Source organism: Camelus dromedarius, chromosome 23 (genome assembly GCF_036321535.1).
Source record: "Camelus dromedarius isolate mCamDro1 chromosome 23, mCamDro1.pat, whole genome shotgun sequence".
In the NCBI taxonomy this organism is placed as follows: Eukaryota; Metazoa; Chordata; class Mammalia; order Artiodactyla; family Camelidae; genus Camelus; species Camelus dromedarius.
The window spans coordinates 9,748,870-9,761,782 of record NC_087458.1 but is presented as its reverse complement, the minus strand read 5'-3'; the positions used below and the strand labels follow the sequence as shown (position 1 = coordinate 9,761,782).

Genomic DNA, 12,913 nt, shown 5'->3' with positions numbered 1-12,913 from the left:
CCTGTTATAGTACAGATGATTTAGCTCTCTTCCACCACCCCATAATCATTCTAATGTCTTTAATGTATATCTTTTTTGCATGTAGTCTTAGAAATTTATTGGTTTTTATAGGCATGCATTTTCAGGTTTATGGAATTATGATATTATATATTTAATTGTGTCTTACTTTTTCCATCAAGCTCTATGTGCTTAGAATTTGTCCGTGTTGCTTTATACTGGCATGTGTACAGATAGCATGAAGAGGTTTATTCACTGCAGCATTGTTAGTAACAGAAAAAGCTTAATGCCGAACTAAATGCCTGTTACCAGGGGATAGATTAAAAGGGTATGGTCTAATACTTTGCCACAGTCAGACTAGATCTTGTCCCTGGTCAGCAGGTGCAGAACAGATGCAGGCGGGTCAAAGGTTCTTTGGGTGAGGACTGGAAGATCACTTGGCATGAACCCCTGTGTGGGCCATGTGAATTTCTCATTCTTGAGAAGGCTGAGCAGTTTACCTGTAGGGCATCTCTGTGCGCTTGGTGCTCAAACAGTGCGCCTCCCTCCCTGTGCTTCTTCTCCAAATCAGCTTGGCTCATCACTTCCTGGGCAGTGGTTCTTCTCTTGAGTCACTTTTCTCTCTGGATCCCAGTTTTCGGAACTCTCTACTTTTCCTTGTTCCTTTCCTGCATCTCCCACTTCCAGCCCCTTTTATCCCATTGGGAAGAACTCCAATAGCCTATATTAAAACAGAGCCAATGTCATTAATAAAAGAAGAGATATTTTTGTTCCTTTTGGGCCAACCTTTCTATGACAGAAAAGGAAAAAAAAGGACTAAATATTTAAATATATGTGTATACAGTCAAAAATTTTATAGTGTTATATTTTGTTCATCTTTACGTTCTTTCCTCCTTTGCCATGTTTTTTCTCTTCCCCTAGAGGAAGAAGGCTCAGGAAGGTACAGTTGTAGATCCAGGCTCAACCTGCGTCAAAACCAGTGATGATGCTGGTCTCCAGATGAAGACTCATCACATAGTAATTTGTTATGAATTGGAAGTTAATAATTTCCCTGGACCTCCTGTTAGAGTCTTATCTTCAGCTACATAAAGACTGTCCTATGATACCTACAGAATAATACTTACAGACTTAATTTAGAAGTCCAAGTTTGTCTCTTACTGTGAATGTTAATTAGCCATACAGAAAGGTCTCAAACTACACCCTTGCTAAGTCTTTAAAGAGTCCTGTGAGGGCAGCCTCTGAATTGGGTCTGGGAAGATGTGGGCCTCTGGTGAGGACTGGGGGAAGCTGCCTGTTGTTCCTAGCGTGGCAGGTCCAATGCTTATACCAGGTTCAGCGCCTCTGTGGAGGCTTCATTTTTTACCTATTGCCTCTGAGGACTTAGTTCTCAAAGGTTTCTCAGAGATATAGGGGTTGGAGACTGTTCTCAGATGTCTCATGGTACCTTAAATAGGGGAATTCTATTAGGTTGGGGACAGGAGAGAGGTACTATTAAAGAGATGGGAAGGGTGTCAGATATGAAACCCGAGTCTTTGATTTCTTGTTCTCCTGATCATACAGGCTCCTGAGAAGGAACACATCTAAATAATCAGATAAATTTAATTTCTCTCCTCTGTTCCCCTCTTTCCTACAGACCTGGTTGGGAAAATCTTTTCTTGTCTAAGTAAGAGCAAAGGATTCTTGCATATATAGACAAGGCTTTGTTTTAGGCCACTTGAGACCCTGGCCTCATTCATTGTTTGCCCATTTCTTGCAGTCAGGCCTAGCCTCATCCACACATTTGTTCTCATTCAACAAATGTTTATTGAGTTTCCGTAAAATGGCAGGTGCAGTCCCCTGCTTATCTGAATAATAGTTTTGAAAATGTGTACAAAGCTCTCACTTCTGAAGGCTGAACAAAATCTCACATCATTAGATTCCATTGAGAGGTAAACAGTTTTACAAAATTCTACTCCTGCGTAATCAGTTTATTGATCACTTTTAATACAGTTGGATGGGTATAAACATTTTGATTTTCCTCCCCCACCTTTAGTTGCCATCCAGGTTCTGTAGAATTTGTTTCCTGTCTTTTAAAGCTATTTGGGACAGAGTGCATAATTGTCCTTTTTCAGTTATTGAGTTGAGACCCCCTCTGCTGGCCCTGTAATGGTCAGACTTGTGGCTTTCAGGGTACAGAGATCAGTGGGGACACCTGTGTGACCCTTTCCATGAAGGAATGAGGGAGTGGTAAGAGGAACTCTTCTGCACAGTAGCTGCTGGATCCCAGGTTCAATGCCAGTTAAATCTGCGGGTCTAGACTGCTGTCTGCTTTCTCTCTCATCTACAGGGGATGTAAGAACTTATCAATCATTAAAGACTTTGGTACCTGGAGCAGAGAACTGCTCTCCTCCCCACTTCTTGCTAATAGTTATTTTATTGTCAGTGCCACCCTCACATCCTTGCATCAGGATCTCATCTTGTCTGCCGCTCCTCAGCACTCCACCCTGGGTGGTCTTCTCTCCTGCATGTTCTCCCTGGGTGAATCCATTCATTCCCATTAAAGAAGGACCATCTGTATAGTTAGAGATACTGTATCTCTATCTCAGAACACTCTCCTGAGTTCCAGGTCCGTGGATCCACTGCTTCCTGGACGTCTCCACTTGAATGCCTTACAGACCCTTCAACCTTAAAAATCCACAAACTCATCATCTCCTTCACACTCCAACCTGCTCCCCTTTCAGGGTTTCCTGTCTTGGTCAAGGGCACCACAGTCCACCTCGTCGCCCAAGCCAGAAATTTCAGGGTTCTCTTTGAATCCATTACTCACCCCATCCTCCATATTTAATCCTTAACCAAGAAATGTCAGTCTTACCTCCCACAGATCTCTCAGGTCTGTCCCTTTCTCTCCATCAGAATTGCCTCCACACCAGCCCAGTCTACTATCGCTTGTCTTTTGTGGTCCCATAATAGCTTCCTAGTCAGTATTTTTGCCAGTCTTGCACTTCTGGAGTCCCTTTCCTCCATCTGCTGGCAGAGTGAACTTCTGCAGTACGAATAAATCATGTCATGTCTTCAGGATACGTACTCTTTAGTATGGGTTTTAAAGTCCATCACGTGATTGCTACCAACTTTTCAATTCGCTCTTATGTCTGTGTCCCATGAATTCTATATTCCAGCTCTGTTAAAGTTTTCACAGTTTTTTCCAATTGTCTCTTACATACCTTTGCAAATGCTGCTTCATCTGCCTGGAATATATTTTTGGTTTTCCTTTTCCAGATCTTTCTCCAACCTTTTGTCCTGTTGATGCCTACTGGGCCTTCAGATCTTAAGCTTAAACTCTACTTCCTGACCCTTATATTTGGTTACAACCCACCAATGTGTGTTCCCATAGCATCCCATATTTCTCTCATCATAAAATTTATCATTTTTTTTGTAACTACTTGCTTAATTTTTGGACACCCCTCCTAGCATCATGAAGGCAAGTTTTCTGGTATCTTAATATTACTCTAGCCCCAGTGTCTAGCAGTGTTTAGCATGCAATATACCTTTACTAAGTTGATTAAATTTTACTTAACTTTGCTAAAGTCCAGCTATAAAAATGGGAATAGTGATACCTACCTCCCTAGGTACTATCACTGCCCCACTAAAAACATTTGGAAATACATGCATAGGGGGTGAGAATGTCTAGTGAGTGGCAGAGGTAAAATTAGAAGCTATGCAGTCTGATTCCAGATTCTTACTCTTTACCCCCATACAGTGCTGTCGCTCAAGGAGGCTGCTTTCCAGGCAATTGTGTATGTGGTTCACCCTTTTCTACTCCACCGCAAGTTGGGAACAGCATGTAAGAAAGAAGGGTTGCTGCTATCACGCAGCACACTGACAGCTCAGGTAGCACACTGATATCTCGAAAACAAGAACGGAGAAAGAAGCATCACAAAAGAAAAACACCAAACTTCCAAATCAGAGGACTCTGTGAGCTCTTTCAGACAGAGGCAGAAACAGAACCTGGATGCTTCACGGCACAGGAGGGCCGCGGACACTCGGTTCAATATACTTAGCTATCAAGAAGCAGTTTCATGTGTTTGTGGATTCCTTCCACAGACTTTGGGATTATTGTTTTCTTATTTCTAGTATCTGCCGCTGGTGGATGAGGCTGGACTAGAGGCTTATGCAGGTTTCCTGGCAGGAGGAGCCAGTGCCTGCCCACTGCTGGGTGAAGCTTGGTCCTGGACCTCTGGTGGGTAGGGCTGTGTCTAGAGGCCTTTATGGCTTAGGAAGTCTGGTGATGGGTGTGGCTGTGTTCCCACCCTGTATGTTGTTTGGTCTGAGGCTTCCCTACAGGCTGTTGGGTGGGACTAGGTCTTGGTGCTAATGATCCAATCAAGGTGTCAGCCTCTAGGAAAACTCATGTAGATGAACACTCATGTAATGTCTGCCAGCAGCTTTTATGTCCCCTGAGTGAGCCGCAGCTGTCCCCCATGTCCCCAGGAGACCCTCCAAATCCAGCAGGCAGGTCTGGCCCAAGTTCCTATAAAATCACTGCCCCTGTCCTTGGACCTGGTGCATGTGAGTTTCCGCGTACACTTCTCAAGGAAATGGAGTCTCCGTTTCCCCCAGTCCCGTGAGGCTCCCAGAGCAAAGCCCTTCTGGCCTTCAAAACCAGATGTCCTGGGGTCTCCTTCTCTTCCCAATGCCGGGACCCGAGCTGGGGAGCCTGATGTGGGGCTTAGAGCTCTCACTCCTGTGGAAGGGCCTCTGTGACTTAACAATTAAAGAACAGTCCTATGGTGTGCTGCTGTGTGGTTAAAAATGTGTGTATGCATACAAATATTTATGTATGCAGAAAAATCTGAAAGAATATACACCTGATGTTGTCGTGAGTTAACCGTTACGCTGGGGTAGGTATGAAAGTACAGGAAACTCCGCCTTTTTACACTGCTGTATTGACAGTGAGGATTATGGCCCTTATTTTAAATTATTTTAATTTTTGCATAAAAGTATAGCTTAGAGATGGTTTCGAGAACTCAAAGAGGATGACAACTGAAAACAGATATTAGATTGAGTAAGAAGGAGGTCACTAATGACGTACTCGTCAGTTTCAGTAGCATCTTGGGCTAGCAAGCCTGGTTTCAGGGAGTAAGCAAAACAGAACTTTGTCAACATGTCATTGGTGAGAACAGCAGCTCGAATATGCATTTTCCCTTTTCTGGTGAGCCTGTTGCAGTGAGTGACAAAAAAATGGTTAAAGAGATACTGAGCCAGGCAATCTGTAGACATATTTGGAGTAGGGGATAAGAAGAAAATACTAAGCCGAATTCAGTCAGGAAGAGGCAAAAAAATCCCTGGTATCTTTAGAGCCTGAAAACTGCTGCTTTCATCCCAGACCAGCCACGGATTTGTTATAAGTATGCTTTGGGTAAATATGAAGTTACTTTGTTTGAATAAATTATAAAGGTGTAAACAGGATGGCTAATGACCCGGAAATATGGACCAGGTCCATTGCCCAGGAAAAAAGGTGGGGAAGATGTTAGTTTATTGCCAGTGGTGCACATTTGAACTAGACTGGACAATGAAAGACTATATTAAGGCAAGATATTCTTAGAACTTGGGGAAACAAATGCAAAAAGACCAGCTCAAGACACCTGTGAGCACATGATGCAAATGTTCAAAGCAGTGTCCTTTCCACATTAGTATTTATTTTAGAAGAAAGGTGGGTAGTGTGTGGAAGAAGGGTGAAGCACTGCCACTAGGGGGAGCGATCCTTTCTCCTGCCTGAGGAACTCAGGCCCAGCCCAAACCTCATTACCTTTAGCCAAAATAAACAAACGAGTCCTAAAGTAATTGGGATTCACCCTCGGTAAAGTACACTTTGGTGGCTAGCAGAAGACATCTACTGAAGAGTAGATGTCTTCTGCTCACCTTGACCATTGCTCTCTACGTCAGGAGTTCTAGTATGCAGTTTACTCCATCTTGTAATGTCTCCAGGGCTGTTTTAGCATCCAGGGCTGTTTTAGCACTAAGGATTAAAATTATAGATAAAGGGCAATTACCTTCTACCTCGCTTTTTAACCTGTTTCTTTTTGAAGTGCAGGAGCAATCCCAAATTGTTACTATCAAGGAATGTATGACTGAAATGACAAACAGAGGGCTGTGACTGCCCCTGGAGGTGAGGGAGGCCCCAGTGAAAGAGACAGGAAAGTGTGGGATGTGGGAGTGAATCACACGGTGAGTCCTCTGGGGTCATCTTTCATTCCTACATGAATGACAATGGGTAGTGACGGATGCCGGCATTCACTTTGAGAGGGGAGAAGAGATCACAGAGAGCATCATGGTACCAAAGAAGTGTGTGGAATGGGTGGGTCGGTCCCACCAGTGGAGATTGGCTGGGATGAGTTCTCAGCAGTTAGAAGAAGTGTCAGTGAACTGAAGGATGGTTTTGTCACTGGATGGCCACCTCCTTTTCCCCTACTGGTTGCTCCTTTGAGTCAGCCCAGCTGGAAGTGACTGCATCTGGGCACCATGGCAGCTGCACTTCTGTCACCCAAATCTAGGCCCTCTTTGTGGCTGAGTGCTAAGGGTGTTTCTGTGTAAGGGACACACCAGTAGATAATCTCAAAAGCACAGTATGGAACAGAAAGGAACTTTCAAAATGATTGATACACTCCAGAAGGACAAAAACCCTATGGGGGAATCAGAGTACTGAAATGTGCTCATGCATCAAAGTTTTAGTCATGAAGCCGAAATTCCTACTTGAGGAAAAAGAAAAAGAAAATAAAGGGGAAAAACACAATTTGAGAGTGTAGAGGAAGTACCACTTGCAAAGGGAAGAAATTGTGACAAAAACCACGGGTATTTAAAAATATCTAAATCTTTATAAGCAAAATCTGGGCCTAGAAACAGAATCTGTTTTTAAAAATTAAAATATGCAAGGTGGGCTAAATCTCTATAATTACATTTTGTGTTTAAAGGAGTTGTGCAGCTAAAAAAAAATAATGGTAATGTCTTTTTGACAGACTTCCCTTCCCATCCTGTCCTTTCTTTTCCTTTCCTTTCATTAAATAAAATAGGTTTAAGGGGCAGGAATGGGGGAGGTGACTTCTTAAACTGATGATTATGTGAACTGTTTGAATAAACAGGAGAATGATGACTTTTCTTTGGGACAGAAGCCTTCTTATACCCAAAGGAAGCCACCCACCTTCTTGAGTCTGTAGAATCTGCCTGTGCTCTTTTTTGGTTTTAGAGCAGAGCAGGCAATCATGACTTATTTATAAGAGATCACTGCAATGCCAAGAAAACTGAGTGTCATTTTTTGCAGGAAGAAATCTTGGTATCTTTCAAAACTCAGTCTTACTAGGTTCTAGGTCAGCCTTGTCAGATTATTAGGTCACTTATGGTTCACTGCACTCTGGCTGAAGCACAAGATGGCACATTCACATTGAGCCCGTCTGCCCTTCGAGGAGCTGCCCCTTTAAAGTCTGATTTGGAAGAGACTCTCCGAGGAGGATGCCTGCTGTCTAGCTCTTGTCTCCTGGATTAATTTACCAAGAGACTTGCTGTGCATTCCGTGGGTCTCTGTGATGCCTGAATCCAGAAATGAGCCAGGAGATCTCGTTAGAGGTGGATCACCCAAGGCATTCTGGGCAAGCTTTGGTCTCACGTGGCCTGGGTCTTAACTTTTTTCCTGGGGAAAGATAGCTCAGCTCAAATATGTGTTGAATGTCACTTGGCACCGTCTTTTGTTCTTTTGAATCCATATTAGTATGTTGCCGTTGTCTAGTAACTGTCGGTGACAAGGCACTTGTATAAAAGTTGAATGTGGTGCCCCTCAGCATCTAGAGGAAGAGTGTATCTCATTTCTGCTACTAGCAGGAGATGTACACAGGTTTGGTTAGGTAAGGATTAGGCTTGGGAGAAGGGCCTGGAAATAGAGCATGCATATTTGCATTTGTAGGACTATACCAAGAAGCTAAGGCAGATGATTTGAAGTGTTAAGTGGTAATTGTCACTCTCACCTTCCTTCCATCGTAGCTGATACTTAGCACTTACACTGTGCCGGACATATATCAAGTCGGTGCTTTGTAGGTGGTGTCACATCTCATCCTCACAAGAACCCCATGAGGTGACACTGAGAAGTTGCTGTAGCAGCCAGAGCTCTGGATGAAATGCTTTATGTTTGCCTTTGCCTTCTCTCTCCAGACACATCCAGTGGAGCTTCAGAAGGATAATAAAGAGATTACTCCTAATTCATGTGTCCATTCACCCAGGATTTCTCTTGGATTAGCCCCTTGTAGACAGTGCACATCAGTGCTGCTTATCAGGAACATTGGATTGGTTTTGCTTCAGATCCTGTGGTTGTATGTGACATGATGCAGGTGCCTTTGCCACCGTCCCAGAGCATGGTGGCACCTCGACACATCTCCCATATTGAACTCACCGAAGAATGGCCACAGCCAGACAAAACCTAAATGGAAAATTCTGGAACACAAGTGGAGTTTAGTTTATAAGTAAACCAGCTATTTAGTCATATCAGGGGAAGGATTCAAGGTGACTCAGGTCATGTTTCAGTTTTCCTTCTGAGTGTTCTTGGACACCCATTCTTTCTAAACAAGACAAAGTACCATGAATACCTAGAAAGTCTCCATGTTGCTTTCCAAAGGTGACTCCACACTGGTGCTTCCTAGTGAAGATAATTTTTTTTTTATCCTCACCCTAGCTCAAGAAGGCATATTCCAAACTCAAGGAGCCCTTACTGCTTTAACCTCAGACCTCTCCACAGAGTTTCCAGTATAAAACACAGAGAAAGCTGTGAGCCTTCTCATCAGGGAAGAGTCCTTTATAGACTTTCCTGGTAAGTCCAGCTCTGGGGACTCATGTTGCTAAGTGCTCTGACCTGCTTCTTTGTGTCTGGTGCCTGCCTCTTTGTCCATCCTGGGTGAATGGACATGAGTTAGGAGTAATCTCTTGATTATCATTCTGAAGCTCTACTGGATGCTGTCTTTCTGATTTCCCTTGGCTTCATGCTCCATTACCTGTGGGCAAAGTCTGCCTTATTTCTCATATGCAGCCACATTTTCTTTGGGGTCCTTGCTTCTCTGAGAAGGGACTTCGTATCTGTTGAGGATGTGCCCTGAACTATGCTCCATGGTTTTCATAATAAAAATAACTACTAATAATAACATCTGACAATTATTTTGTAATGTTATAATTGCGATGCCAATTGCTATGCTGAGAGTTGTACTTTGAAAGAGGCAAGTGGGGACCAGCTTATGGGGGTAAGGTCATGTTAAAAGGTTTAAGTTACATCCTGTGTGAGGTGGGAATCCATAGAAGAATTTTATACTGGCAATTCACACAAGCAATATACTTGATACCTTCAGGATAGTCAGGCGTTATGTGGCACCACGGGGATTTTTGAGAGTCTTGTTTGCCTTTACCCCAAATGATTCCAGACTCTTGCACATTTATAGATTTTATCCCTGCTGCTGCTAGTTTTTTTTTTTTTCCCCATCTCATTACTTGCTATCAAGTTTGCAACTGTTGCTTACTTGTCTCATTATAGTTGTCTCCTTGGCATAACCTCAGATCTGTTTTTGGTTGATTTGTAGCTAGAAAACCAAAGGATTTCTAGCTACTCCACACACATTTTGAGTTGTTAATAAAATGGTTCTTAGTAGCTTGTAAGTGTTGCTGCTGCCCGTTGAGTGCTCTGGCTTTGTGACATATCCTTTTACTTATTTACAGATTTCCCTCCCCATAATTTGCAACCTGACTTTTCTGGATAACAAAACATCAATTTCCGAATAAGTAGGTATAAGAGAAAATGTTTGGGATTACAATAAGCACTGAACAAATGCAGGTGGCATAATTTTTTAAAAATTATACATATAGGCAGGAAGCTAAAGAAGAAAGAGCTTCAGGTCTAGGATTTAGTATCCAGTTGCCTTGAGCAGAGCTCTTAGATGTTGGTTTCATTTTCAAGTGCTCTTGTTGGTTCAAGACCTCAGCCCCACACCAGGGGCTTGACGACATCATATCCTTTCACTTCATAGTCCAGAGCCCACCAGTCCAGAAGAGTGGGATTGAGGGGGGAGCCCTGATACACAGACAGGATCTCGTCTGGAGACATCACAGAGTCCCACATGTACAAATCCCCAGGCTCTCCCACAGAGGACTGGCTCTTATCAAACCCTCCTCCACAGGCATCCTGCTCTTGTCCTAGGACAATCTTGGAGTGAGCGCCCACAAAATAACCTTGTCTCAGGCCCTTTTTTCACCAGTGGCTTCCCATTGACCCAAAATTTGATGATGCCTGAGGAAGACACCCAGTTGTTACAGATGTGCGCTGAGCTGGGGAGCTCTTCGATAACTGGTGGTAGCTTGGGTTCTTCCGATGTATAGAGTGTACTCTCCAATTCTTTCTTTAAAAATTAGTATCTCATCATCCTTGCCCTGGATGCTGTAGGAGAAGAGGCTGTAGCCACAGGAGAGGCCACTGTAGGCTCGAAAACACAAGGTAAAATTCTATAGAGGTTTCTCCAGCTTTATGAGCTAATTCACAGCGGTCTCTAGAAGATTCTCCAGGGAACACAAACACCTTCCCATTGAGGTCTGTGGGTAGGGAGAGAAATACAGTGACTTTCATAAATGCGGGGGAAAGAATCACGTTCAATCTCTTATCTCACTCTCCTTGACTGTCCCCTGACCACCCTACCTGTCTGAGCAAAGGCTTCTGGGAGACTGGTGAGGACAGAGACCCCAAGCAGCAGTTTGTTCATGTTCTTGGCCTAGGGCTGTTTTAGCAGCAGCAGTGACCAGGATGATAGTACAGATAACACAGTGGTTGCTCACCCAGCTTCTGAGATTCACAATCTCAGACCTCAGGCTGTTTAGGGTTTATATGCACCTCTGGGTGGGGATGGGGGATGGAGAGCACCAATAATGTGTCAGTGATTGTCCAGGCCTGTCCCCAGGTGCCGCTGATCAGAGCTGCTGGTGGGGAAGGGTGGGCCAGAAAATCAATGGGAGTTATTTATTAGATACAGGGGACTGCCAGAGCTCCAACCCCTGATGGCCCAGATTCTGGTGCGGGGAAAAGAATGGGATGGACCTGCGGTGTTCAGGATGAGATGAGAGGCCATGTCAGGCCATGCTGGCCATGTCAGGAGGGTGGAACTCCAATCTCCAGAGGTCCCTCTGTCTGATGCTATGTGGGTGGTGGTGGGGAGTCTTTCTGAGCTTAGGCCTCTTGTGGGCTGTGGGTGCAAGGCCTTTTCTTCCTTTTAATCATTCTGTGAAGTGGCCGTTTGTTTCTGGAACGTTCTGGGATTCTGGTTTCTGCTGAAGAACCTGAAAAGTCCCTTCAGTAATTAATTTTGATTAATTCAGTATTGAGTAATAGGTCCTTGCCCTTGCTGAGGGGAGTGAGATACTAGAGGATGTACTTTCTGTCTCCCTGAAGTTGAGCGTGTTCAGCTACTATTACTCAGCTCTTTTCCTTTTGACTACCATGGTGTTTCCTTATGCCAGATTTTCCCATTCCTCATTACGACTTCTTTTCCTGGTAACCTCACAATCCACAGAGATGTTAGCATCTTACTTGGCTTTCCTCTCCTCTTTGTGTCCCTAGACATTGAGGGTTCCTTTACATTAATCTTTGGTGATGACCTGATTAATGCGTGACACTCACGTTGATTCGCTAATTCCCAGGCACTACAGTAGGTGCTGGGGATTCAGTGGTGACTTACCCGGGCACAACCCCAGTGACCTCCATCTCCATTCCCTCTGCTAGTACTTAAAATGTCACACTATTAGCCACCACTCAAACCTGCTCAGCCCCTAAGGTATCTAACTGAAGCCCTTCTTTCCAGCTACTTTATTTTCCTTCTTTCCTATCCCTAGATTGTATGGAATCTTCATTCTCATCCTTCCGTCCAGTCTTTTGTTCATTGCCTCTTCTCTCAGCTCATGCCAGACCTTCTGATCAGCCTTTTCGTCAACATGAGAACTGCCACCAAGACTTCCCTTTCCCTACCATTGTTCAAAGTATCCTTCTAACCCTCAGCTCTGGGTAGTTCCCGTTCTCTAATTTTTTCTAATCTAAATCCCAGGTGGTAATCCCCTTATATGGGGAAGGGAGGTGGGGCCTCCTTCTGCTCTTGAGGTTTCCATCTCTGGAATATGTTTCCTAGGCCTTGGAAGAGAACAGCCCGAGCTTCAGCAGTGGTCAAAAAGGAAACTGAGGATTCTTTCTGTTGTAGAAAGAAGAATTCTGATGTTAGAATATAGGAAAATGAATCTCGGGTCTTTCGAAGTGGGTGGAGCTCTGAAGGTGAACCAATCCCCATGGTTGCTGAGAGGCTCCTGGGTGCCCCCCGGCCAGTGGGAGTTCGGGTGAGAGGCAGTCGTTCCTGTCTGGGTGGCTCTGGAAGGGTTGAGGGTAGGAGAGGAAAGATGGCATGTGTTGGGTAGAAGTGGGGCCACCAGTGTGCCTCAAGTAGTGTTGTGCTGGTAACATCAGCTGGCACGCGGTGGAGATTGCCTTCAGAGAGGATGGGAGGAGAGGACACGGCATAAACTCAAGTCAGGAAAAGGCAGAGATGTGAGACCTTACTGAAGGTTACCCAATGGATTAAAGAATACTTGAAAGGTACCTTCTAAGGCCTTAGGTATTTATGGAAGACATACAGTCACAGTACCCAGTGGGAAAGGCTGGGTAGGAAGAGACTGAAGGAGAAAAAACGCACTGTAGGAAAAGAGAAGAGGATTTTGGTGCTAATACAGAATTATTTGCCATGTATTCTGTTGGCCGTAAGGGAACTTAAGAGCATTTATTTGTAATAGATGGAAAGAGGCAAGGGAGACATCAAGAGTAACTGATTATCACCCTGATATGTGATTGTATAAAATCAAAGGCACCGAATCTTAGACTGATGGCAGG

General features: G+C 44.1%; 1 protein-coding gene across 1 annotated transcript; it reads right to left on the bottom strand.

The window, feature by feature from the left end:
* Positions 1-9,936: 9,936 nt before the first annotated feature.
* APCS (amyloid P component, serum) lies at positions 9,937-10,751 on the bottom strand. Its single transcript, XM_010977050.3, is given in 5 exon segments — positions 9,937-10,246; positions 10,248-10,344; positions 10,346-10,533; positions 10,535-10,584; positions 10,688-10,751. Coding segments are annotated over 5 exon segments (669 nt in total). The 3' UTR covers positions 9,937-9,976.
* Between the last annotated feature and the right edge of the window lie 2,162 nt (positions 10,752-12,913).